The sequence below is a fragment of the Maniola hyperantus genome, chromosome 8 (assembly GCF_902806685.2).
Source record: "Maniola hyperantus chromosome 8, iAphHyp1.2, whole genome shotgun sequence".
Taxonomy (NCBI): domain Eukaryota; kingdom Metazoa; phylum Arthropoda; class Insecta; order Lepidoptera; family Nymphalidae; genus Maniola; species Maniola hyperantus.
The window spans coordinates 3,179,739-3,207,236 of NC_048543.1; the positions used below are offsets into that span (position 1 = coordinate 3,179,739).

Genomic DNA, 27,498 nt, shown 5'->3' on the forward strand with positions numbered 1-27,498 from the left:
AAAAGATTTTACGTAGGATTTTTAAGACTTGAAGGTACATATAGTCCGTTTTTCCCTAGTTTGCTCAAAAGATGAATCTGCCGATAAGTTACTTAGCGACAGTGGCGTGCAACTCATAGAGGCATAAAAGCGCTGCTTACCCAAGAAATAGTTAACTCGGTTGAAATTGCTCAATGCTCATTATCCTCCTCTGACTTGCTTACTTAACTACTGCTTACCCTGGCTTTAAACCCTATGCACGCCACTGCTTAGCGACGTACGTTACAGTAACCTATCGACAGATTATTATCAATAGGAATGATTATTAATTACTTTCGGCCGTTGGTCAAGAAATTTAAAAGGTTTCAAATTATAACAAAAAAACGTAATATTATTATTTTGAACCATTTATTTAAAAAATATAGAAACTTTATACATTCTAAAAACCATAACTAACCATAACATTATTGGACCATAATTTGTCTATGTGTTTAAGAAACTAAGTACAAATACAAAATAACCACGATCCCTGTCTTTACTCTTAACTTGATCAGGACTACACGGGTCGGATCCGAATCTGAGAAAATACGGTTCAAAATGGCCGCAACAGTTGACTGTTTTTTTCGGATACAACTCTCACTAAGGCTGAGATCTATAGAGCGCACTTTGACTTTGCTTAGACTATAGCGCTATATCACCGACATAAATCTGTCTCGTTTTAACTGAAGCTTAAGTCAAAGTCAAAGTGCGCTCTATAGATTTCAGCCTAAGCCTCGCTTGGGACGTCACTAATACCGGCTTCCCACGGTGCGTGATATTGCGGACGGACGCGGAACAGTCCGTACCGACGGACCACGAAAAGAGTATCGTCCGTGGTAGAGCAGACACGTCGCCGTCATCCGAGCCTGCGTGACTGTCGGCCGTGCGTGATAATACGCAGAATCACACACCGTGGGAAGCCAGTATAACATCCGATTTCCGAATTTAGTACAAAATTTTCTTGATCCGTATTTAATCAGATTCGAATGTGACAAGTATACAAATGCCCTAATATAGCAGCTATATGGTAGTCAAATAAATAGTAGGAAATCGGTTCACTCAGTCGCACGTAACAGTGAAAAGTGACACAAAATAGAATATCGCCTATAACGGCTCGACTATGGGAGTATTCACACTATGAGTTTTACTGATTATATTTTATTCGATTATAAAATATAATCGGTTAAACTCGTAGTGCGTAGTAGGTAGGTATAGTCCGCGCCAATTAAATAGTCGTTCGTCGCAATAGCATTTTTTAGACGTCAGTGGGACGCGCGACGCCAGGGAGCGGAACACACCAGTCCGCGCGCCACGCCGCACCCTGTATTCACCACCTGCATTAGTGTGAGTTTTACATCCGTACACAATACGGGAGCGCGTGGAACAATACCTGCGCGAGCTCGCACTCACAACGTAGGTCAGACGCGACTATTTAACTGCCGGGAACTATACCTACTTGGATTTTGATTTTATGTCGCTTTTCAATGTTACCACGTGCTTTGATAGAAAATAATTAGGCTATGTTAAGATGGCAAAAATCAAGCCCGAGTTTTTAAATCCTCTAGAATACTTTTTTTTTTTTTTTAATAGATATAGCGAGCAAGCGAGCAGGCGGGTCACCTGATGTTAAGTGATTACCGCCGCCCATGAACATTTGCAGCACCAGAGGAGCCGCCGATGCGTTGCCGGCCTTTTAGGAATTTGTTGGTCCGCCCCTTGAATAACCCCATGTTATAATCTAGTGGGAACACCGCCGATGGGAGTTTATAGGTTTATTACAGCCTTTTTCTGACGCAATTAAATTATTTACTAAAGAACAAGTTTATTTAAATTATTCAAATTATATGTTTTATTATTTTTCTCCTGTTTTAAGTTTTATATTATCTTTATACTAGACAAAACGTAAACGTAGTAGGTAGGTATAGTCCGCGCCAATTAAATAGTCGTTCGTCGCAATAGCATTTTTTAGACGTCAGTGGGACGCGCGACGCCAGGGAGCGGAACACACCAGTCCGCGCGCCACGCCGCACCCTGTATTCACCACCTGCATTAGTGTGAGTTTTACATCCGTACACAATACGGGAGCGCGTGGAACAATACCTGCGCGAGCTCGCACTCACAACGTAGGTCAGACGCGACTATTTAACTGCCGGGAACTATACCTACTTGGATTTTGATTTTATGTCGCTTTTCAATGTTACCACGTGCTTTGATAGAAAATAATTAGGCTATGTTAAGATGGCAAAAATCAAGCCCGAGTTTTTAAATCCTCTAGAATACTTTTTTTTTTTTTTTTAATAGATATAGCGAGCAAGCGAGCAGGCGGGTCACCTGATGTTAAGTGATTACCGCCGCCCATGAACATTTGCAGCACCAGAGGAGCCGCCGATGCGTTGCCGGCCTTTTAGGAATTTGTTGGTCCGCCCCTTGAATAACCCCATGTTATAATCTAGTGGGAACACCGCCGATGGGAGTTTATAGGTTTATTACAGCCTTTTTCTGACGCAATTAAATTATTTACTAAAGAACAAGTTTATTTAAATTATTCAAATTATATTTTTTATTATTTTTCTCCTGTTTTAAGTTTTATATTATCTTTATACTAGATATATTTTACATACAGTTCATATGTTGCGCGCGGTAATGTTGATAAACACTTTTATAAAAACATTTTAATAAATTAAACATAAGAAAAACTAATATGTGGAATGCATTGTTTAGTTTCAGATTTATTTGATTACCATATTCCGAGGGCGCAACGCACGCCCACAGAGTAGAGTGGAACCAAGGCGAAGCGTCTATTTTGATCATAACTTAAACACAGCTTTATCCATTTTGGCATAAAGTTGAAATTTTAACTTAAGCTCGGCTCTATCAATTATGACATATCACATACGGTTGAGATTTTTAGAATGAAAGGAAACACGGAAATCATGAAGAAAACGAAAAAGTCTTTTCGAGTCGCCGGGCTGCCGCCATGCCAAAGTAAATAAAGCTGAGCTTATTAAAAAAGACGATGCATTTCCACTCCACTCTGTAGGTCTGCGTTGCGCATTATACGCCTGAGCTAGGCAAGAAAATTTCAAGGCAAGCCACTTAAACACTAACTGAGCAAAATTAATATTTTTCGTATATTTTGAATCGTATTATATTTGTGTCGTTTACAATAATTTAAAAAATATAAATTAATATCTATATAAATAGCTAACAATTCATAAACACATATTTGGTACACAGTTTTAAAATATTGTTCATTTTATTTTTGATCGTGGTACTTATTTGTCAAAAAAGTTCTGTTGTTACTCACTCCAAATAAAGTAATAGAAATGGTGTCTGATGTTCTTCGATATTTTCTTATACCTACCAGAAACCTACACATATTTTTTTTAAATAGAGATAGCGAGTAAATGAGCAGGCAGGTCACCTGATGTTAAGTAATTACCGCCGCCCATGATTGTGTGTGTTGTCTCGGATTGACTATGCTGCGTAGGCCCTATTGGCCGCTACAGCGTCACCGGGGGAGGTGGCGAGCGCAAAGCTCCGCCGCCCATGAACATTTGCAGCATTTATAACATACAGTTCGCAACAGCTTAGCTTCGGAAGGGTGGCCGTGTCTGGGCAGCGCGTATTCTTGTCTATTTGAGTGAGTAAGACAGAGTACAAGATTTTATATACAACTCGCAAGCAGGTTGGCGTCTGTCGGGTGTCGGGTTGTCTGGGCAGCACGTATTGTTGCCCATGTGAGTGAGTGAGATAGACTACAAGATTTTATTACAATTGGGTATTACTACCTACATCAAAATAATTAAATACAGGGTCTCCCAAAATACGTAAAATCCACGACCTTTTGTCAGTTTTAGGTGTAATAACGATTTTAAATTATCGATGAAACTAAAAAAGCACGTCATTATGATGTGACGTCACATTTCAAAGAATATCGCATACTAAGTGCGCGTTATGACGTTTGATAAAAAGTTATTGATTTGACTAGTTGTCAAATATCGTATTCTTTCGCTTCTATCAGATGTCCCACGGGCCACGAGACCTCACGGCGTTTTTTAATCAGTCCAAGAATCCAGAAGAGTATAGAATACACAATAATATTATTTAAATCTACTTAAGATAATTTCATAAGCATAACATAGAAGGCACTTTGTACATAGCTAAAATCATAAATAATTGTCATGCTCCTACCAACCACCTATGTATAGGAATAGCGCATAACTCGGTAGGCTCCTGCGGTATTTGAGCGGTGCGGGAGGGGGGACAGTTGTCACAAGTGGACCAATCACTGAGCTCTCTCGTCACGTCATCAAACCCCTCCCGCACCGCGCCACTACCGCAGGAACCTACTCTGTACGCTTAGTATAACATTTTACCTCCCACCACCGTTGCTAGAATTCCAGAGCACAAAACAAAATAACGTCAAAGTAAAATGGACCTTAAGAGCCTTGAATTCAATGCAACTGATTTTAATTTCGCAACGCTTTAGAGCCTTGGAGCACTGGCTGTAGATGTGTAGACTTGAGCTTTAAAACTTGAGCTTTAAAACAAGGCAGTTAAGATCCAGTTTACTATAACGCGGAAGTGTTTCACACTCGAATACTATCAACGTTGGTGAGACATAAAATCTCGTACTAAGCGTACAGTTATGCTTTATGCCTGTAGTTAATATTTCGCGTCATAATATTTTTCATAACATAATTTTTTTTCATCATTCTCATTAGCACGGTATAGTATGAATGCGGCAACCTCTCAAAGAAGCGCCTCTCATGGCTGCCGCATTCAGTGTAGACCTAGCTATATATCATTTCAGTCTCATGAAAAGTACGAAATCTGTATTAGCCAACGGTGATTCAAAATGGTGACTATTCCAAACAATTTATTTTTTGATGCCAGTTATTATCATGATCAACCGATCACCGGCCTACTACTGAGAACGGCTCTCCTCTCAGAACGAGAAGGGTGAAAGTTTCAATTTGAAATGGAAAGCCCTACGGACCTATGTCCAGCAGTGAACGTCTATCGGTTGAATAGGTTTTTTACAACTCAGTAAATTCAAAATTTCAGTAAGGACCATTAAATAATTTTAAATACATATCAAAAAATGCGGAATTGAAGTGTAGGTAAAAACACTATCATAAAAATTATAAATAAATATAGGGCCATTAAATTTTTTTTCGCAAATACAGTTTTAGTGCTTCACACAAGACACTAGCAACATTTACGTGTATTCGAAAAACCACCTATTATCACAAGAACTGCATCCAAGTTTCATTTGAGACCTCTTATAAAAAACGCAATCACATTTTAAATAGTCCCATACATTGAACCTATAAAATAAAATTAAGATTTAACTTACAAATGTACATGGTAAAGTTTTAAATAGGGATGCATATGGCAGCAATGCTAACCAAAACATACATTTAAAGTTTTTCAATCCCCATAAATCGATAAAATGACAAAATCTAAACGTATAACTACGTCTTTGTAAAAACTGTTCAACTGCTTACATATTTTGAGGCTTTTTTCTGCCTAAAATCCATAAATAAACAAGGTGGGTATAAACTTTTGCATTTTGGGTGTCTAGTTATTCTAACAATTTTTTATTCATTGGTATCGACTTTAGAAGGATTTTGAGTTTCTATTGCCAATTTTGAAAAAAAAATGTTTTCTTTTTCAATGTGTCGATTCGATTATAGTCAGTGATATAATTATGACTTTTTTGTATTTTTTTTAATTGGACAATCTCCAAGATTGTTTTGGTTAGGACAATAATCTTACTATCTTTACCTCTTATCAGAGCTGCCATTGTTATCCCATTTGAAAACTCGGCCTATAAAGTAAAGGGAGCTTATCTCGTGGAGCGCAGCTTCCAGCGCAGGAACAGGAAGGCGGAGATACGTAGGATGACGAAGATCAGACACAGCGCAGCGATATCCAGGGTAAAGTCTGCGTTCTGCATGTCCAGTTCCTCCAACGTCGTGTCCGGGTGCTTGAAGTGACAGTATACCTGGAAATAAAATAGAGGTATGAACATTAGAGAAAATTGAGATAATAGACTTTTTGAGGCTGTAAAAATAGAGATAATAAAATAGATGTATTTTTTTGTATCATTCTGTCGGTGGTTCAGTTAAAGAAAATAAAATTGCTAACTATTACAAACTAGCTGATGCCCGCGACCTCGTCCGCGTGGAATTAGGTTTTTTAAAAATCCCGTGCGAACTCTTTGATTTTCCGGGATAAAAAGTAGCCTATGTCACTCTCCAGGTCTTTAACTATATCTATGCAAAAAATCACGTCAATCCGTCGCTCCGTTGCGACGTGATTGAAGGACAAACCAACAAACCAACAAACCAATAAACCAACAAACCAACAAACAAACACACTTTCACATTTATAATAAGGGTACTGATAATAAGGGTACTGATTCAAATCAGAAATCAGGAGATCAGTAGAAGAAAAACCAAAGTAACCGACATAGTTCAACGGGTTGTGGTCTATGAATGCACCTAAAACAGCTTATAGAAACCACACCTTTAACAGCCAAAGTATGCTCAAATAAAACTTAACATTCCTCCCCCTAAGAAAGAACGTTGAATGAAAACCCCAAATTTTTGAGTCTCCAAAACGCGTTATCTAAAAACAGTTCTAAAAACGTGGAAATAGATGTGATAATGCTTCGTACCTGGTGACACTGTAGTTTAGTCCTATTGAAGGCGTAGGTGGCCAACGCCGTGCCCTCAAACCCGTAGCGAATATATGACACGTATGTTATCCAGCGCAAGTAAACTGGGATCGCGTTAAACGACACGAAGAAACCGCTGAAAAGCAGGAACGGCACCGACATCACTGGCGCTAGGAATACTCCGTTCTGGAACAAGATAATAATAACTAGATGTATTGTATACTATAACAATCCCGAAAGTTTCGCACATTGAGAACAAAAACTGATCAAAAAACTTAAGGTGGTTTGATAGATCCAAACGCGAAACTTCAAATTTTAGTTATGGTAATGAGTTTTGCGGGCGTAACGTTTATGCATCTACACGTTTTTTCAAAAAACTTTGGTCAAAAATACTCATTTACTTCATATTTGTGCAAATCTGGGAAAATTCAGAAAATTATCTTTCAGGAACAAATATGAAGTAAATGAGTATTTTTGGCCTAAGTTTTTATGAAAAAACATGTAGATGCATAAGTGTTATACCCGCAAAACTCATTACCATAAGCTTTAGAATCTTTCGATGTATGATTTTAGTCTACTATTTACGAAAAACTAACCAAAATTTGAATTTTCGCGGCCGGATGTACCAAACCACTTTAAAAATGAAATTGACAGGTCAAGGTTACCTGGACGTTCATAGCGGCCCCGACCACGAGACCAACGCTCTGAGCCACGAAGGCGATGAGCAGACATGATGACAGGAACATTGCAAAACGGAACCACTCCAGCGGCTGTGACGTCAGCAGATACACGATCACCACGTAGATTATACAGAATATCGCCTGGAAACAAAGAAACGAATTCGTTTTATTACCAGACTACACAACAGTACGCTTAGTACGAGATTTTATGTCTCACCAACGTTGATAGTATTCGAGTGTCGAGACACTTCCGCATTATAGTAAACTGGATCTTAACTGCCTTGTTTTAAAGCTCAAGGTTTTCTACACATCTACAGCGAGCGCTCCAAGCGGAAACGTAACGAAATTAAAATCAGTGGCATTGAATTTATGACTCAAGTTCAAGGCTCTTTAGGTCCATTTTACTTTGACGGTATTGTGTTTCGACTCTCCAATTCTAGCAACGTTTGGTGAGACATAAAATCTTATACTAGGCGTACAAAATCTCTACGCACCTCTAACTTTAAAGGTGAAGAAAACCATTGTGAGGAAACCTGCATGCCTGAGAGTTCTCCATAACTCAAAGGTGTCTGAAGTCTGCCAATCCGCACTTGACAAGCGTGGTGGTCTATTGCCAATGCCTTCTCACACTGTGAAGAGACCTGTGACTGAGACTCTGTAGTGAGCCAACGAGGGGCTGATCATGACACAACAGTATCAGCTCATGTTTTGTGCCAGACTTTTTCGTGTTTTGATTTTCGTTGAATTTATGTTTATTTATTTTATTTATTTTTATTTTTCATGTACCAAAATTGTAGTTACAAAGTAATAATAAATTAAGTTACATTGGAAATATGTTGTTCTTGCTGTAACTTAAGCCTACTTAATTTGAGCCAATAGTCCAAAATTATCAGCTCCTTGGATGCATATCTCGTTGTACCAGATACATACATGAATTTCGTCAGTTAAATTTTTTCGTTTATTTTGATTTTTATTGAATTTATAGGTGTAATAATCCAAAATTGACAGCCCCTTGGAAGTATATCTCGTTATATTCTCATTAATATTGGGAGGAGCACTAAATGATAGCAAAAAAGCTACTTTTTACCTGGAAAGGTATATCCGAAACAGTGATGGCAAGATAGTAGGAACGAAGAGAGTACCATCTGTTGAAGTGTTCTTTTATCAGCACCGGCATTTCTAGAGGAACTGGAATAGAGAGGAAACAGATTTAGTAAAATTTCTGTAAACATCTATTTATGTGGCATATGTATCTATCTGTGGCTTGTGGTTGTTAGCTTTAAGTTATCTAATTTTAAGGCTATTTAATTTGTTAAGCTGCTGGTTTTCCCAATAAAATAAAATTGATTGGGTTCTAAGATATTTTGTAAGGTATATTAACAAATAGGTATAATTCTTTTGATTTAGCATCCATGTTTATTACATGGGAATTTAGCATGGAGTCTGAAAAAGTATGCCACGTAAGATCAAGGTTTTTGATTTGGTTCTACGTAGCACACTTTTTTAGAAACATCTTTCTAAACGCAAACAACGCAGACCAAAGCCCTTAAGGCGTTTGTGCACTCATCCGTATTCGGTTCGTATGCGCGATTCTCCGAAGTGGCCGTCATACAAATACGTACATTCGATATTTTTTTGACGGATTCCGTCAAATCACGGATTCCGTCTTTTTATCATTGTCTACTACTAGTACTAGAAACTGAATTTTGATTCTGGGAAAACAAAGGATTTTTACACGGTTAAAAGAAAGCACAAATTGCTGCGGATGAACTAGCGGACAAAATTTAAAAAAATTATAAAATTAGGAAGACAAATTGCGAATTTTATAATACGAAATCGGTCTAATATTGCCGTGAATTGAAGCTTGTCGTCAAGTCATGTTTCTTCAGCTACAAAAAATTAAAAAAAACACTGGACAATTTTTTTCGTAAATTAGTGAAACTCATACTCACAGCTGAGGATGGTGATGGTCATAGAGGTGTACATGAGGAACAGCATGTTGAAGAACAGGAAACCGAGGTTGGACAGCACTTTGGATCCGTCGTCACCGATGTCGTAGTACAGTGCTCCGATCAGGAAGCCCACCAGGATGTGTGCGAACAGACGCAGGTACATCAGCGTCTGCCAAACAGTAAGTAATTAAAATTCGTATCAGTGCACCGTGATTGATGATGATTGTCTGACTGACTGGAACGTCTACTCGACCCGATTGGAACGAATGGTCAAAATTATTACTCTTCGGACCTTTGAATTTTTTATACCCTGTATACCAAGTCCTTAAAATCGGTAAAAAAGACGGGCCGTGAAAAAGCAACAGACAGACAGGCACTTTCGCATTTATTATCAGGGTGCGTGAACTCTGACGTGGCGTAGCGCCGCGGGGACACTTCGGTGCCGAGAAGTACCACTTCTGCGTTGTCTTGCTTCTCTGTTTCCACTTGCACTAACTGGCCACCTCACCAATCACACTCAGTTGTTCAGTCAGTCACAGTCAGTTGGTCAGTAGGTCGCAGTCGATCGGTCAGACAATCGCAATTTGTCGGTCAAACAGTCGCAGCCAATCGGTTAGACAGTTACACTCGGTCGGTCAGACAGTCGCAATCTGTCAGTCAGACAGTTGCAGTCGAAAATAAGGTTTCTATCTTGTGTATATCTCGGGGAAGTTTACGCTACCTACCAGTGACGTAGGCCAATACTAAAATGCTTGGCTTCATAAAGAGTGCTGTTCAAATACAAACTCACCCAATCTCGTCTACTGAAGAGCAAGGTCCGTTTGAGTACCACCCAGAACTGCGTGAACTCTGACGTGGCGTAGCGCCGCGGGGACGCTTCGGTGCCGAGAAGCGCCACTTCTGCGTTGTCTTGCTTCTCCGTTTCCACTTGCACTACCTGGTCACCTGGCGAACACAAAATATACTTTTAGTGTACACGACCAAAGTATGGAGTTTAAGAACGATTCACATAAAACGCGCCGCATCGAATCGCGTGGAATCGTATGCAATCGTATACTGCAGTAGCCGACCGTATGCGCCTGATGGAGCGAGTCGGATGGCGGATGCCTCAGCATGCTCACGATTTTAGCAACGAGACGGTGGCACGTTGCAGTCAGGTCTCCATTTCTACTGTGTGTACCGCATGCGATGGTATCCGACTGGAGCCAAGAGCATGCGACCGCGTGCCGTGGTATACGAATGCAGCCGACTATCTTCTTTGGTATGCGGGTTCCATGCAAATATCCACTTTGATATTGTATAGACATTTTAATTTCCTTTACAGCATGTAAAATGCGCTGCGGCGCAATTAAATTTGGCCCGTTTGAATTTAATCGTACTTTAGGCTGGTTTTTACCTTCACTAGCTAATGCCCGCGACTTCGTACGCGTGGAATTAGGTTTTTGTAAATCCCGTGGAAACTCTTTGATTTTCCTGGATAAAAAGTAGCCTATGTCACTCTCCAGGTCTTTATCTATACCCATGCAAAAAATCACGTCAATCCGTTGCATCTTTGCGACGTGATTGAAGGACAAACCAACAAACAAACACACTTTCGCATTTATAATAAGGGTACTGATTTTAGGTGAAATTGCCAGATGGGCGAGATTTGTCTGGATAGTCCAGCCTGGTCTCCACCAAACCAACATTTTTCGTTTAAAATGGGCGGAGCTACGTAAGCGTACGATCTTTTAGGTTAATTTAGGTATCAACTACGAAGTCTAAAAATAATCCCTCGAGAAATGCATTTTATACACACAAGGGTGCTGATGTAACCTAATTATGTTACCAAATAAGATAATGATCGCTAATTAATTGGCATTCGTTAGTTTATTGACCACATCTAACCTCCAGCGCGCAAACAGGAAGCTTATCTGTTACCTTTGGCCGCGCTTATCAGTCGCTACATTCGATGCAATTCGATCTAAACAAATTCTATAGAATAGGATATTATTTAAAGGAAGTCTACATGAATCACTTACCCCTATTATAAATGTGAAAGTGTGTTTGTTTGTTGGTTTGATGGTTTGTCCTTCAAGCACGTCGCAACGGAGCAACGGATCGACGTGATTTTTTGCGTGGGTATAGTTAAAACCTGGAGAGTGGCTACTTTTTATCCCGGGAAATCAAAGAGTTCCCACGGGATTTTTAAAAACCTAAATCCACGCGTACGAAGTCTCGGGCATCAGCTAGTAGGATATTATTTAAAGGAAGTTTACATGAATACCTAAATAAATACAAGTTAATAAGGTTTACGCCGAGGCCAAAATGGAAAATATTCCAAATTAAAATATCTTGAAAAGATTTTGTGGAAAGTCATTAATTTACGGGATGAAAACAAACCGCTAAAGTGTGATTCGGACTCGCCCACGAAGGGTTCCGTACTATCTCACAAGATAATAATATGTATGTATAACACTTACTGTTTAACCGGGAATTTGTGGTTACATCACAAAAAAAAATGGACAAATAATAAATAGTCTTTTCAATTTTTAAAAAAGATTACTATACCAAGTGGGGTATCCTATGAAAGGGCTTGGCTTTACCTGTACATTTAATTGATTGACACAACAGTTTTTGATTGATTGTGCAAAATGTCAAAAAAATACGACTGTAGTACGGAACACTCGCACTTGACCGGTTTTTAAAAAAAAAATCTCACCTTTTCCTTTAGAAATCTCGTTCGCCGCGAGCTGGAGTAGTCCATTGTGGAGGTTGTTGGTCCCGTTGGTTCCGTTGGCGCCGTGAATGTCCAACACCTTGTCTAGCACTTGCGAAGCGTCATTCATGTTCACATCGTTGGACTTCAGAAATAATTCCATGTTTTTAAACAAACAATCTCACCTTTTCCTTTAGAAATCTCGTTGGCCGCGAGCTGGAGTAGTCCATTGTGGAGGTTGTTGGTCCCGTTGGTTCCGTTGGCGCCGTGAACGTCCAACACCTTGTCCTGCACTTGCGAAGCGTCATTCTTGTTCCACTCGTTGGACTTCATAGATAATTCCATGTCTTTCTTGTTGTTGTATTCAGCCATTTTCGGTAATGGCATACCAGTTCTGGGAAAGATGAAAAATTATATTTAACTAGCTTATGCTCGCGACTTCGTCCGCGTGGCCTACACAAATTTCGAACCCCTATCTTACCACCTTAGAAGTTGAATTTTCAAAAATACTTTTTTAGCGGAAGTCTACGTCATAAAAGCTATCTGCATGCCAAATTTCAGCCCGATCCGTCCAGTAGTTTGAGCAGTGCGTTGATAGATCAGTCAGTCAGTCACCTTTTCCTTTTATATATTTAGATATAGATAGACTAGCTTACCGAGGGGCAGGGCGCCCTAATTCGCTTGGTTTAGCCAGTACGAATCGCGCTCCACGTAACGCCTTTATACACGTTACACGTTTCCGTCCCGCGTTGTATATGACCCAAGCTTTAGCCAGAATTACCGCTTACTTATCAAACGAGATTGTAGTCAGGTGCTAATTTGTCATCGAGTTAAACAAAAAATGACACTTAGCATCCAAGTATTAACTTTTGACGACTAAAAAAACTCGAAATCTTTGTAGACATATTATTATAAAGAATTTTGTTCCCATGGCCTCAATGGTAAATCCAGTTATTTACACGTGTAAAAGGATGAATTGACTGACAGCTTAAATCACTGACTAAAACTAATAGAGATTTAGTCCTCTGCATGAGTTTACCCATAGAATGTGCTGTTGTTACTTCCATGGCTTTGGCACACACAGGAAACTGATGTCGGAAGGGCATTCTATATCCTAGCCTGGGGGGGAGGAACCTTTCTTAGCGGATGTCTACGTCATAATAGCAATCTGCCCGATTTTACCCCGATCCGTCCAGTAGTGTGCGTTGCTGAATCAGCCAGTTAGTCAGTCACCTTTTCCTTTTTCATGTATAGATTAGACGTAGACCTTCATTAAGAGAAGATTTTCAGAAAATTCAACCAAGTAGAGCCGGAGCTAGTTTCGTGTAAAATCACACACGTGATTAGTGCCCTGTGCAGTGACGTCATGTAGGTCTTTGAGTGTTAACGAATGCGCATATCTTTCAGTTACATCAACTTTGATTGTAAACATTTTTATTTAAACAACTAGCTGATGCCCGCGACTACGCCCGCGTGGATTTAGGTTTTTGAAAATCCCGTGGGAACTCGGGAATTTTTCGGGATAAAAAGTAGCCTATATCAATCTCATGGTGTTTGACTATAGGTACCGTTGCAAAAAATCACGTCGATCCATTGCTCCGTTGCGGCGTGATTGAAAGACAAACCAACAAACCAATAAACAAACACACTCGCATTTATAATAGGGGTAGTGATTCAGTGGCGAAGTAAATATAAAATGCATAGGTATTCGATGCATATCGGGTGTTTAATTACAAACATTAATGTGTTCGTTCATCCGATTGAGTTGACACTTTGTATAGTTGTTGATGGCACTTGCGTGAAGGTTACTGACATGGTTGCATTAACTTACATTAGGTGGCAAGCGAGCCATTTGAACAAAAGACGCATTGCAATGCATACCGGGTATTAGTAATATGAAATTATACGATTTATTAGATATTTAAATGACTAAAATTAAAAAGGTGACTGACTGACTGACCTATCAACAAACAGCTCAAACTACTGTACGGAAAGGTCTGAAATTTCTCATACAGATAGCACAGATTGTTGAAAATTCAACCCTTAAGGGGGATAAAATAGGGGTTTGAGATTTGTGTAGTCCACGAGTACGAAGTTGCGGGCATAAGCTAGTTTCTAATATTTTCCTTCCACTTAGTAAACCACTGCGCCAGGGAGGCCGTTAAATGATGAGGATAGTGATGAATGTGATGATGGATCGCCATCATAACATCGGATGATAATGATGGAGTTACCTGATGTCGTTCTTGCCGTTGTCGATGGCGCGCACCAGCTTGCCGGTGTTGTCGCCGTACTCGCCGCACGACACCTCGATGATGAAGGAGGCAGGGTTGTGGTACGATGGACACTGCAGGCTCAGGCTGTCGGTAATGATGGAGTTACCTGATGTCGTTCTTGCCGTTGTCGATGGCGCGCACCAGCTTGCCGGTGTTGTCGCCGTACTCGCCGCACGACACCTCGATGATGAAGGAGGCAGGGTTGTGGTACGATGGACACTGCAGGCTCAGGCTGTCGGTAATGATGGAGTTACCTGATGTCGTTCTTGCCGTTGTCGATGGCGCGCACCAGCTTGCCGGTGTTGTCGCCGTACTCGCCGCACGACACCTCGATGATGAAGGAGGCAGGGTTGTGGTACGATGGACACTGCAGGCTCAGGCTGTCGGTAATGATGGAGTTACCTGATGTCGTTCTTGCCGTTGTCGATGGCGCGCACCAGCTTGCCGGTGTTGTCGCCGTACTCGCCGCACGACACCTCGATGATGAAGGACGCGGGGTTGTGGTACGATGGACACTGCAGGCTCAGGCTGCCGAGCCATTCCACTGCAAACGAATATAAGTTTTATGAACAGTGGGATAAAGTACAAATTCACACTGCTCAACAGTGTTTCGAACTCAAACTGATAGAGCTAGGTAGGAAGACCCCCCCACCTAGAGGGGGGCCTTCCAACGCTGCGCCTTCCGGTGCGAGGTTGCCATTCTAGCACCTTGAAACTCCAACGTCTATCGGTTTTCCGAACTGTGCCCTGCCCATTGCCACTTCAGCTTCGCAACCCAATGAGCTATGTCGGTTATACTCTAAGGTGTTTAATCACGATGTAATAAGTGAGTGATGGAGAATCAATTTTTTAATCACAACAGTATTTTTTTTCATCAGAAACTGTCAACACTGTAAACGTTTTTATATAAAAGTAAAACTTTTCAATTGTTTGTTCAGTGCCTTACAAATAAAATATCGACAGATACGAAATTTAAAAAAAAGTCAGTTTAGTTCGGTGAATTTTTGATTCTACTATAGTTCTCCTACGGATTTCCTCGTTTCTGATTTGATCACGTAGAGAAACTCCGAGTATAGCTCTCTTCATCGCCCGCGCAGTGACTCTGAGCTTTCTTATGGGGTCCATTGTTAGCGATGTCGGATCCATATGTCATCACTGGCAACACGCACTGTTCGAAGATTATGGTCTTCAAGCACTGAGGAATTTTGGACAAGAAGACATCTCGAATTTATTGTAGTAAAATGTAAAAGCATAAAATAAACTCACCTAATCGTCCCGTGCTGCCTTGGTAAACACATTGCCCATCTGCCAACGTGTACAAGTGGTCAAACATCTCGAACAATCTCGCTGAGGGTTGATGGATGGTGCAGATGATGGTCCTGCCTCCTCTCGCCAGGGTCTTCAGCAACGATATACATTGGAAGCACGAGGAACTGTCCAAACCAGACGTTGGCTCGTCGAAGAACATGATTGGAGGATTGTTGACTAACTCCAAGGCTATTGAGAGACGTTTCTTCTGACCTCCGGAAAGATTTGACGTCATCGTTTTGTGGTGTTCTGAGAGACCCAGCGTCTCGAGGATTTCTTGGATCTGGTAACAAAATATTTGAGATAATTAAAGGTATTAAGCTACGATATATATTGGAAGCAGGAGGTCCAAACCAGACGTTGGCTCGTCGAAAAACATGATTGGATGACTGTTAACTAAATCTTTCCAGAGCTCAAAAACGTCTTTATTGCCTTGGCTTTATAGATGTAAGTGACTATGTCAGATCCGTATGTCGTCACTGGCAACACAGATTGTTTGATGAATGATGACTTTGTTATGCAGGTACTGAGGTATTTTAGACGAGAAGACATCTCGAAACTTTAAAACCCAGACTCACTAACTGACCTTTTTCTCAAAATTGGATCTAGCTGGTTGGAAAATTCTAGTAACAGAGAGTAAATCTAGTCGTCTTACCACTTCCTCCTTGTCAGCCCTGTTGGTAGCGCTCGGCAGCTTGAGAGCAGTGGCCACCGCCATGGCTTCCTCGACTGTGAGGTTGCCGTGCAGTTGGTTGTCCTGCATGATGTAGCACGACAGCTTGCGGAAGCTGGACAGGTTGCGTTCCATGCCATTCACTGTGATGCTACCCTCCATTCCTGATGTCCTGGGAACAAGATGATTTCGTTAGTGATATAAGAACTATCTTGATAGGGAGAAAATTGACTCTTTAGTATTTTGGCAAGCTTAAATAATATTTTCGATATTTTTTTGTTTCGACTCTACAATTTCTGATGTAATAAGACATCAGATATTGGAGAACCAATGTTATTTGATTTGGATCTACATCTCTAATTATATTTTCCGGTTTTTACTTTATCTAAGCACCTCGTGTATTGAGATGTATAGAGCGTACTTTGACTTTGTTCAGACTAAGTCACTTAAAACGAGTCATCGTTATGTCACTGACATACATTTGTCTCTTTCTAACTTTAGTCGGAGCAAAGTCAAAGTAGATCAACAATGTGCTGAGAGCGGTGTTGAGGAAGCCTCGACACTGCAGTGCGTCGGCAATGTTTGCGGATGCTCGCGTGGATGACATCCACTTGTCCCTTTCTAACTTTAGTCGGAGCAAAGTCAAAGTAGATCAACAATGTGCTGAGAGCGGTGTTGAGGAAGCCTCGACACTGCAGTGCGTCGGCAATGTTTGCGGATGCTCGCGTGGATGACATCCATTTGTCCCTTTCTAACTTTAGTCGGAGCAAAGTCAAAGTAGATCAACAATGTGCTGAGAGCGGTGTTGAGGAAGCCTCGACACTGCAGTGCGTCGGCAATGTTTGCGGATGCTCGCGTGGATGACATCCATTTGTCCCTTTCTAACTTTAGTCGGAGCAAAGTCAAAGTAGATCAACAATGTGCTGAGAGCGGTGTTGAGGAAGCCTCGACACTGCAGTGCGTCGGCAATGTTTGCGGATGCTCGCGTGGATGAGTTTTACGCAATCATGCGCAAGCGCCCATGATGATATTGAGTAGTACCAACACTCTTCTCAGCGCATTGGCCATGAAACTGGAGGGTCCTCTCTGGAGGTGCAGGGGTGGTGCGCACATAGGCGCTAGGAGACTCCCTCGGGAATTGTGAATTGTTAGCATTAGTTTTAATTTAGTTGGTTGAGTTGTTAAGTTTAATCTAGTAATAAGTACTAACATAGGTTAAGTAATTGTTTTTGTACTAACACACAATTATGGGTTATGTTATGCCTGAAACAAAAGTTTCTTTATTTAGTTAGTTCTCAGCCTAAAGCTACAAAAACTGTAGGTACACGCATGTAGTTTTTATACTGTACAATTGTGTTTAACAATAAAAGGTGATGGATCATTGATATTAAAGTCAAGAGCGAGTTCCCGGGTCAAGAAGCGAGGTCAAGGCTTGGTCGATTACTTGAAAGCGGCAATATCAGTGCAGACGTACAACTATATAATTTTATGTTACTGCTTTACAGTACGAACATACGCTATCCCAACCCGCGACGCGCGGCATTTCGACTTTCGATTTTTTCGGAACGCACTTTGTACAAACTAAGTTAGATTGATTTTCTTTGATTTTTTTTTAAAGAATATTAGCCATGATTAATCATGATTAACATTCACCTTTTCCCTCCAACTAAGCGAAAAGCTTGTGCTATGAGTAGGTGTAGCAACCATCATCATCATCATGATCAACCCATCACTGGCTCACTACAGAGAACGGGTCTCCTCTCAGAGTAAGTAGGTTTTGGCCATAGTCTACCACGCTGGCTATATGCGGATTGGTAGACTTCACACACCTTTGAGAACATGAAGAACTCTCAGGTATGCAGGTTTCCTCACGATGTTTTCCTTCACCGTTAAAGCAAGTGATATTTAATTAGTTAAAACGCACATTACCCCGAAAAGTAAGATGTGCGTGCCCAGGATCGAACCCCCGACCTCCGATTAGAAGGCGGACGTCCTAACCACTAGGCTATCACAGCTTGATAGCTTGATAGGTGTAGTAATAGTGCAACAATATTTTGCTATCCTTTTCATAATACTCCCTGCGATAAAGGATAGGACCTGTCAATTTAGTTTGAAAATTGTGTACCGCGCTATCCCGGTATAGGTGAGTGCGGGTTACGTGCGAGTGTGCGGGGCGTCCGCCCGCCTCATACTCTGATTGCTAAAGGTATGATTCCGAACCACGCTGCACGCAGCAGCGCTGCCGCAACAGTGCTGTCACCAGCTGTCACAGTGCTGTCGCGGCACTACTGGTCCCCATACAATCTCTATAAGGTTATATGACATTACATTCCGAGCTAGGCAGCAATGTTCCGCTACATTGTTTCATTGACAGCACTGTTGCGGCAGCGCTGCTGCGTGCAGCGTTGTTCGGAATCATACTTTAACTCGACCTGTTGCTTACTATAGATCTTTGACGCCTCGTCCGTCATTCGCAATTTTAAACGTGGCGTCAGTCGTCAAATGTGCAAAGTTTAATGATACCTACGATATAAAACCGGCTATATGTGGCGAATTATCTCGGTTGTAATATTATAGTCCTAGTAGTTTTAGACCTTTCCAAGGTCCTTGGGTCCTTTTTAGCTGTGCTAACGTTGGGGCCAATGCTTATTTTCCGATCCACACGTTGGGCGAACAGTATTAACTATTAGGGCCAGGGTTGGGGCCAACGTGTGGAGCCGGCGTAATATGACGAGATGGCGGCCAACTGCCATGAGGAAAGGTACGAGAAGAAGAACGCATGTGGATATGTCTTGGCCTTTTCCATTCAACCTAAACAAAAGCTGTTTGTCCGTTCGTTACATTTATGCGTTGGCATTTCGTTCAACCGATTGAGTTCAAACTCTTTACAGATGTTGAAGGACTTGTATGAAGGTTTCTGACATAGAACCATTTAGCGCACCGTTCCCTCGATTGAGTTGAAACTTTGTATAGATGTTGTTGGGACGTGCGAGAAAGTTTCTGACATACCTAGTACCATTTCGTGCATTGTTCACTGTATTGATTTGAACTGGAACTTGCGAGAAAGTTTACAAATTGCAACGCATGCGGGCATTTGCTAGTTTTCAATAAAATATACAAACAAAACATACGCAATCATCTAATACCCACAATATGTTACCTAATCCGATATACGAGTAACATAGTTGACTGAGTATCCACTAGGTATATCATTGAGGCCACAAGACATTTTTTTGTTGTCATTCAGTGACGAACAAGGAAACTCGCTTGGATATATAAATTCTCGTCATTAACGAACAGCCAAACAAGTCATTACGTTTTATTAAGCGGGACAACAATTACAGAAAGGATTAATATGTCGACCAAGCGACAAGACCTTTTACGCAAAGGTTTTTTATTTTTAACTTTTGACTGATCTTACATCGTGTTAAATGATGATGCTGTCTAAGATGGAAGCCGGCTAAATTGGAAAGCTATAGCAGTATATTGGTCGGCTGAAACCTCACACCGGACCAGCTAGGTGATTCGCTAACTCAGTGTCTAACACAGAATGATAGCCACCGAGGTTGGTTGGTTCTACATTGCTGCTTCACTGGGTGGTAGTAAAATATTTTTTCGTAGAAAACCTTCAACGGATTAAAAAGTGAGCTCTGTGGCTATCGTTCAGTGTTAGACACTGAGTTAGAGAATCACCCAACAGATCTGAGCCAATTTAGAAATTATTAAGTAGGTAACTAGCTGATGTCCCGCGTGGATTTAGGTTTTTAAAAACCCCGTGTAACTCTTTGATTTTCGGGGATAAGGGACCCCTACGACACTACTCAATCTCCAGCGGGGTGATTCGCTAACTCAGTGTTCAACGATGAATGATAGCCACCGAGCTCATTTCACATTTATTTTGAATCCATTAAAGGTTTTCTACGAAAAAACATTTTGATATCACTCAAAGAAGCACCAATGTAAGACCAACTAATGTCAAATGAGCACGGTGGCTATTATTCAGTGTTAGATACTGAGTTAGCGAATCACCCCCTAAAATTCAATTAAAATTTATTTATTTTGGAATATGTTCGGGATTTACCTTTTTCCTAGTACCTATTACTGATTATGATTTCTAAATTGACAGAACGGAAAAATACGTTAAAAACCGGTCAAGTGCGAGTCAGACTCGCGCACCGAGGGTTCCGTTCTACCGAAGAAGCAAAACGGTAAGAATCACTTTTGCTAACGAACCGCAAAACTAACTTTGTTTGTAGAGGTTTATTGTTAATATCACAAAAACTATAATAGTTTATACTTAGAGCGTTGATTTAATTTTCCCGGTAAAATACAGGGTGGAACCAGAACGCTAGCAAAAACTTAGCGTTATTGTTATACTACCTAAACACAGTCCAATACCAATAACCATTAGCCTCATTTTGTAGTTTTAGGTAAAATAAAAATAAAAATATTTATGTTTTAAAATAACCAGGTAAAGCCCTTTCATATGATACTCCACTTGGTATAGTTATCTTACTTTCAAATTCAAAATACTAATTCTTTTTTCATGAACACATATTAATTTTTTTGTGTGATGTAACCACCAATTCACGGTTTTTGGATTTTTTTCTTTACTTGTGCTATAAGATGATTGTGGAAGGATCGGAGGGAGGCCTTTGCCCAGACGTGGGACAGCACAGGCTGATCTAGATTAGATTAGTGCTATAAGACCTACCATTTGCCAAATTTCATGTTTCTAGGTCAACGGGAAGTACCCTATAGGTCTTCTTGACAGACACGACAGTCGGACAGACAGACAGAACACGGAATGATCCTATAAGGTTAATTTTTTTCTTTTGAGGTACGGAACCCTAAAAATAATAATCGAACGAACTCAGCTTAGTTAGTAATAAAAATAATTATTCAAATCACTAAAATACCAACCACCAGAACTTGGAGGACATTCAGAATTCTAATTTTTAGGGTTCCGTACCTCAAAAGGGAAAACGGAACCCTTATAGGATCACTTTGTTGTATGTCTGTCAAGAAACCTACAGGGTACTTCCCGTTGACCTAGAATCATGAAATTTGGCAGGTATGTAGATCTTATAGCTGACATTTGGGGAAAAATCTAAAAACCGTGAATTTGTGGTTACATCACACAAAAAAATTAAATTGCGTTCATGAACTAATCACTAGTATTTTCAATTTTCTAAGATAACTAAATCAAGTGGGGTATCATATGAAAGGTCTTCACCTGTGCATTCTAAAACAGATTTTTATTTATATTTATGTATCATAGTTTTTGAATTATCCTGCAAAATGTCGAAAAAATACGACCGTAATACGGAACCTTCATTGCGCGAGCCTGACTTGCACTTGGCCGGTTTTTCTTCCATTAAAATAGCATTATAAGATACGTAGGCGTATCTGTGTTCATCAAATTGCTAATGTTCGTTTCCAGTTTATTGTTAATGTTCATCCATTGAAACCAAACTGATGATACCGGCTAGGCTCAGTGTTCAACATAATTACTTTACCTACTATTTTTATAACTAGGTATATATAACTTTGAAATAATCCATTCACACATCTTATACACAGAAAACACACACACACACACACACACACACACATATTATATTAATCTAACATAATTTTCATTGATTTTTTAACATTGTGCTTTTTCTTTTTTATTATTTATTTTGTACCTAATTTCTCAAACTGGAGGTGGGGGTTTACAACTGTAACACAGTTTCTAACTAAAGCAGTTGTTACTGTTCTTTACTTTTAAGGCAATGTAAAGAGAATAATAAAGATTTTTTCATTTTTTTCATTTATGGTTTTGAATCGAACACGGGATGTCCACGAGTCGAACTGCCTGTTTTTGTATACGGTCAAATGGAATAATTTGTTATTGGGACGCTAAAAGGATAGAAAGAAAGCCCGCTGAGAGTCTCTCTGCGTATTGTCCCTAACACAGCAGGAAAGAACGATTGGCGACTATGGGTGAGATCTATAGAGCGCACTCTGGCCTAGCTCAGACTTAAGACAGAGTTTTTTTTTTTTAAAAGAATATTAGCTAAGTTAATTGCTGACTAATATTCCCCTATCCCCTCCAATTAAGCGTTAAGCTTGTGCTAGGAGTAGGTACGACAGTAGTGCAACGGGTGGGATTTGAACCGATAATTTCGGTTTTCTTTCCGCTCCTTTAACCGTTGAGCTATTGAGGCTACAATAGTTAAAACGAGACAGAGCTATCTCTCACATAAATCTGTCTCATTTTAAATCAATCTTATGTCTGAGCAAAGTCAAAGTGCGCTCTATAGATCTCAGGCTATGAAGCATTGGCTTGCAGAAATCGTCCGTGACCTCGGCCTCGCGACTGAAACTTGTAACTATGCCTTATCCGCAAATTATTGTAGGAAGATGTCAAATCATGACGACGTTTCCCCGAAAGTTGATCTCCAAGATTTAGCCACTCATGGTTAATGGACCATTTGCTAATAGTCACGGAGCATAAATTCAGTGTTACTGGCATGCAGAAATCGTCCGTCACCTCGGCCGCGCGACTGTAACTTGTTATACACCCTCGACTCGAAGCCAGCTCCATTCATTGCAAAATGCAACATCTCACTGCATACATTTATTTATTTTATTTATTTACACTTTATTGCACACAACACAAAGTAAACATTGAAAAAAAAACACAATACAGGATCTTAATCTAATAGCTGTAACATGCAAAGGCGGCCTTATCGGTAAAGCGATCTCTTCCAGGCAACCTTTGACGAAAGGAATCACGAAAGCACGGGTTGGTGCGGCAGCCGAAAATGGCCCTAGCATACATTTCATGTTCTTGCAGTTTTTTACTGGTATTTGCAATTTGCAGCCCAAATAGACCGTAGTCTGTGCTAATTAGTTACACAGGTACATGCATAACATGCAGTTCTTCTTCTCTTGATTTATAAAAAATTTAAATGGTATAATGTTATTTAAAACTACCCACATAGAATATGTTATTTTTATACCTACGTACACATTAATACTTGTATATTTCAAATGTCAAATGTTATACTTTTCCGCTGATAACATTAATTATGAAAGGGATATGAACAAAACAGTTATTTTAGTTAAGAAATAGTATACAATCGATAAGCAGATGTCTGGAAAGCAAGGTATGTACTATGTATGCCTAGTTAATAGTAACCGGATCCTAGTTATCACAAAGTTGGCAACAAGCGGGTCAAGCGGTCAATTGGAAGGTACCTACTGTGTGCAGTGCGCAATTTGATAGACACGCCGATGGTACCGTGGCGCTACGTCCTACTAAATGGGCATTCGGCATCGATGCGCGCTCACCGGTATAAAATGACGTCATTTTGACGTCAGCCGAAATAAAAATATACCATCAGCTCGAAACTTCAGTCTAGTGCTGACGTCACAAAAAAGGCGGCCACGCGCAATTTGCGGGACTTATACACTGCTGTACTGTATCCATATATTCACTCATGTGCCAATATTATAAATGCGAGACTGTCTGTCTGTTACCTTTTCACGGCACGATTTTGATGAAATTTGGTACGGAAATAGCTTAAATTACGGACACACAGACGAGCTAGGCACTTACATTTTATCCCGGAAAAGGGAAAATAAAAAAGTTCCCACTGAACTTTTAAAAATCGCGGGCATCATTGAATTTCTTCGTGATATCTATTTCTTATATTATTGTACGTTTTCTTTAAAAGCACGCACAAGCACAATAAATTCATCAATCATTCACAGATCATGATTGACACGACGATAATGCAATATCGTCGCTCGTACAAAGGAAGGCCGGCGCCATCACTCAATCAATGTCAGACGTAATGGCGGAACGCGTTCAATCATCCTACATTCCGTCAGTCAGCGCCCGACCGGCAATGGAGTCGGACGAGTGTTACGATAGCGTATCGTCGCCCGGAGCGGAGCAGGAAGAGCCGTATTGTCCGCCAATCCACAATTTGGAACCGGAAAAGGAGTTTATATTGCAATACCAATCGCTTCCACAGTTATGGGATACGTCGGACATACGCTACAGCAATAGATTTGAAAGGTATGCATTTTATTTTATCTATATCTGTGAATATGGCGTCAGTCCGCGCGCAAGCTTCAGTTCAATGCTACGGCGAGGTGGCAGTCGGCAGAGGATAGGAACTTGGGAGTGGGAGGGGTGTCCCTCCTCCCTCGATTTCGTCCCCTCCTCCCTCGATTTCGTCGCCGCTCGGGCCACCCGCGCCATTGCCATCAACGAGCGAGTTTTGCTTTGTGCCACGAGTTTATATACATACGTAATTATCAAACAGCTGATATTGTGGCAAATTCCGTACACAATGGTACTGATTCTGAGCACAACCAAATTTTAGAGTATTTGCATCCTCTTCTTACTAATGTAATATGAAAAGGACAGACGCAGTTTGACAGTTTTTAATTTAATTTTTAGATGGTAAAAAACGTGATTTTAGCGCACAGTCGCGAGCCTACTGTTTAAATTTGTAGCGTGCACTAAAATGTAGAGTCTTTAAATGTAAAGTTCATGTTCTGTGACTTTTTAGCATTGTTAAAAAGAAAAGGATGCAGATACTCTAAATTTAGTTTAGAGAAAGACAACGGAATCGGTGCCAATTTCTAAACAAAACTAAAATGACACGTCTAAATCTTTTGCTATCCTTTTTATAATGTTGCTTGCGGAAAAGGATGGCACTAGAATCTAGATTTACATAGACCTGTTAATTTAGTTTAGTTTAGAGATTATGTACAAGAGAATCGGCCCCACTGTTAAAATTATCAAAACGCAGTATGTTATCTGGGATATGAAATGAATACCTAATAAAGGCGTTATGTTTTTTATTCTATTTATAGACTAGCGCTTGGTTGCAATCAGACCTGGTGATAAGTGATGATGCAGCCTCAGATGGAGCGCGCTTGTCTAGAAGATATATGTATATAATTGTAGGGGAAAACTGATGCTAGAAGGGCGTTCCAAGTCTTAGCGGTTCTTGTCTTTAAGCGCAGTGTGTCTAGTTAGTATAATATTATTTCGTGTTACCACCTAACATAAGGAAATTGAAATACTGTTTATTGTACTTTATTGTATTTACTAATCATAATGTTTGAATGGTTTGAACATTCTATAATGTCACATATTGAAGTTATTGTTTTCTTATCTTGTCTTTCTTGTCAATTAATTCGTTATTTATAAGGTTATTTGTGCTGAATGATATTGCGATATATACTCAAATACCTATCATAAAATAGATAGATAGTAAATGTAGGTCATGTAGGTCCATGTCATGTCAAAATCCCGTGGAAACTGATTTTCCGGGATAAAAAGTAGCCTGTGTTAATCCAGGGTATAATATATCTCTATTCCAAATTTCATCCAAATCCGTTCAGCCGTTTTTGCGTGATTGAGTAACAAACATCCAAACATCCACACTTTCACATTCATAATATTAGTTAGTAGGATTGTCCTAAAAATAATTAGATAAGTATTAAGTACCTATCAATCATAAGGAAAAATAAAAATGAAAATAAATAATAATTAAAATGTCATTGAATTAAATAATTATATTTTATACATCGATGTAGTTACATAGTTTTGCTTAAAATATTTCTTTACATTTTCTCATTAAGAAAACTAATTTTCCATTTTTCAGATACCAGGCCTTGGCAAAACTTTTACCAATATACCAGAAAATGAAACCTTACGGCACCATAGAAGACATCAAAAAGAAGATCAATTCTCTTCGCTCCAACTTCCGCAGGGAGCTGAAGAAGTACATGGCAAACGAAAACTCTGGGGGCTATTATCCCAAAGTTTGGTACTTCCCGTATTTAAGTTTTTTAAGAAAATTAGAAGATTCTGATGATAAGGTAATTTCTACCACCATAATTATCTGTGATTTCTACTTTCACAAAATCGTTATTTTTTGGGCAAAAGTTTTAAAAAACAATATCCATTCCTAACAGACAGATATTGAATTTTGCCTTTACCATCAGCATAAGCAGCCTGCGGTCGTCCACAGTTGACCATATACCTAAATACCTACCCTATTGAGCGCCAATACACCCTGTCTTCAATAACATATTTGACTCCATTGATATAGGATATTATTAATCTAAGATTGACTCAAATAAGCTGTCCACTTTACCTTATCTCAGTCATATACCTTAAAATAAATTAGACTCTCACCCGCATAGATTCTTCAAAACCACGAAAAAAACTTTAACACGTACAAGTTTAGGGTTATTGGTAAAAAAATTGCATTTGAATTGCAGGGTGAAAGTACACTAAAAGTGGAGGAAACAGAGAAGCCGGAACATATTCAGATAGAGAGACCAAAAGAGACGAAAGAAAGTATTCTTCGAACATTATGTACGGAGACCATACGAATATCGCAACCGCCACAGAAAATGAAAAAGAAAATATTGCATCGAGAGCATACTCGTGCCCACAATCGCCCTCAACCGTACCAACATCAGCACCAATGTCAAAGGATTTCTAACCCATTGGCAATAGAATGGTCCGACACTTTAGCGACACTAGACCCCCTCCAAAAGTTGTATGCCAAGAAAGCTATCAACGACATACTATTTGAAGCCGAATTAGGAAATCTTCATAAAAATTCAGTTCGAATCAATGATGATAATGATGATATACAACAAAGCTACTCAACACCACAATCTGATCCGATTTCAGTCAGTAACGATTCAAATACAGATCAAGACTACAAATATCCCATTGCCTATTTGCATTGCAATCTCGAAAATGGTGGCCAATCGCCTAAGGAGACTGAATATGGTGATTGAATTGTATGATGTAATATGGTGGTTATAAAATCTTCCTTTTCATGAGTTTCATGTGTTTATTTAATAAAGAAAATTCTTAAAACTTTGCATACTTTTGTTTTATTTTAACTCTTCAAAAAACAATGCCTCTGATATGTGAAGCGAATGCCTATTATTTATATTAATTCGGGTTTAAAGCCATAATTTTATGGCAACTTTGTCAGAAATAACATCTATTAAGCAGTCAAGGCTCTACATCACTATATTATGCATCTTAATATCTTACCAAGTAGGATCTCCGTGCAATTTGATATAATGCTCATGAATACCTAGATAATCTAACTTTTCTTAAAATTTAAAGAGAAGGCTATTTTTTCGGTATAAATTTGTAAAGAT

General features: G+C 39.8%; 2 protein-coding genes across 2 annotated transcripts in view; one reads left to right on the forward strand and one right to left on the reverse strand.

Moving 5' to 3' along the window:
* Window positions 1–365: 365 nt before the first annotated feature.
* Window positions 366–27,498, reverse strand: part of LOC117984279 (ATP-binding cassette subfamily G member 4) — a 46,719-nt gene continuing 19,586 nt past the window's right edge. Inside the window, exons 3-12 of the mRNA XM_069500345.1 lie at window positions 16,276–16,465; window positions 15,579–15,903; window positions 14,715–14,856; window positions 12,214–12,430; window positions 10,129–10,275; window positions 9,339–9,507; window positions 8,474–8,574; window positions 7,372–7,527; window positions 6,707–6,892; window positions 366–6,031 (exon numbers count right to left, since the gene is read on the reverse strand). Coding sequence (XP_069356446.1) covers window positions 5,873–6,031; window positions 6,707–6,892; window positions 7,372–7,527; window positions 8,474–8,574; window positions 9,339–9,507; window positions 10,129–10,275; window positions 12,214–12,430; window positions 14,715–14,856; window positions 15,579–15,903; window positions 16,276–16,465 — 1,792 coding nt within the window. The 3' untranslated portion in view covers window positions 366–5,872. The remainder of the gene's footprint in view (window positions 6,032–6,706; window positions 6,893–7,371; window positions 7,528–8,473; window positions 8,575–9,338; window positions 9,508–10,128; window positions 10,276–12,213; window positions 12,431–14,714; window positions 14,857–15,578; window positions 15,904–16,275; window positions 16,466–27,498) is intronic.
* On the forward strand, window positions 24,089–27,206 carry LOC117984298 (uncharacterized). The gene is made up of 3 exons (XM_034970925.2): window positions 24,089–24,367; window positions 25,971–26,187; window positions 26,593–27,206. Exons 1-3 carry the CDS (start codon window positions 24,129–24,131, stop codon window positions 27,121–27,123), a joined length of 987 nt encoding a protein of 328 aa, XP_034826816.1. The 5' UTR covers window positions 24,089–24,128; the 3' UTR covers window positions 27,124–27,206.

Excerpts from the sequence above, each read along its gene's own strand:
- LOC117984298 (XM_034970925.2), top strand. The coding sequence starts at position 24,129 with ATGTCAGACGTAATGGCGGAACGCGTTCAATCATCCTACATTCCGTCA. Across the intron at positions 24,368-25,970 it reads TACAGCAATAGATTTGAAAG|ATACCAGGCCTTGGCAAAAC; the intron begins GTATGCATTTTA and ends TCCATTTTTCAG. Across the intron at positions 26,188-26,592 it reads TAGAAGATTCTGATGATAAG|GGTGAAAGTACACTAAAAGT; the intron begins GTAATTTCTACC and ends TTTGAATTGCAG.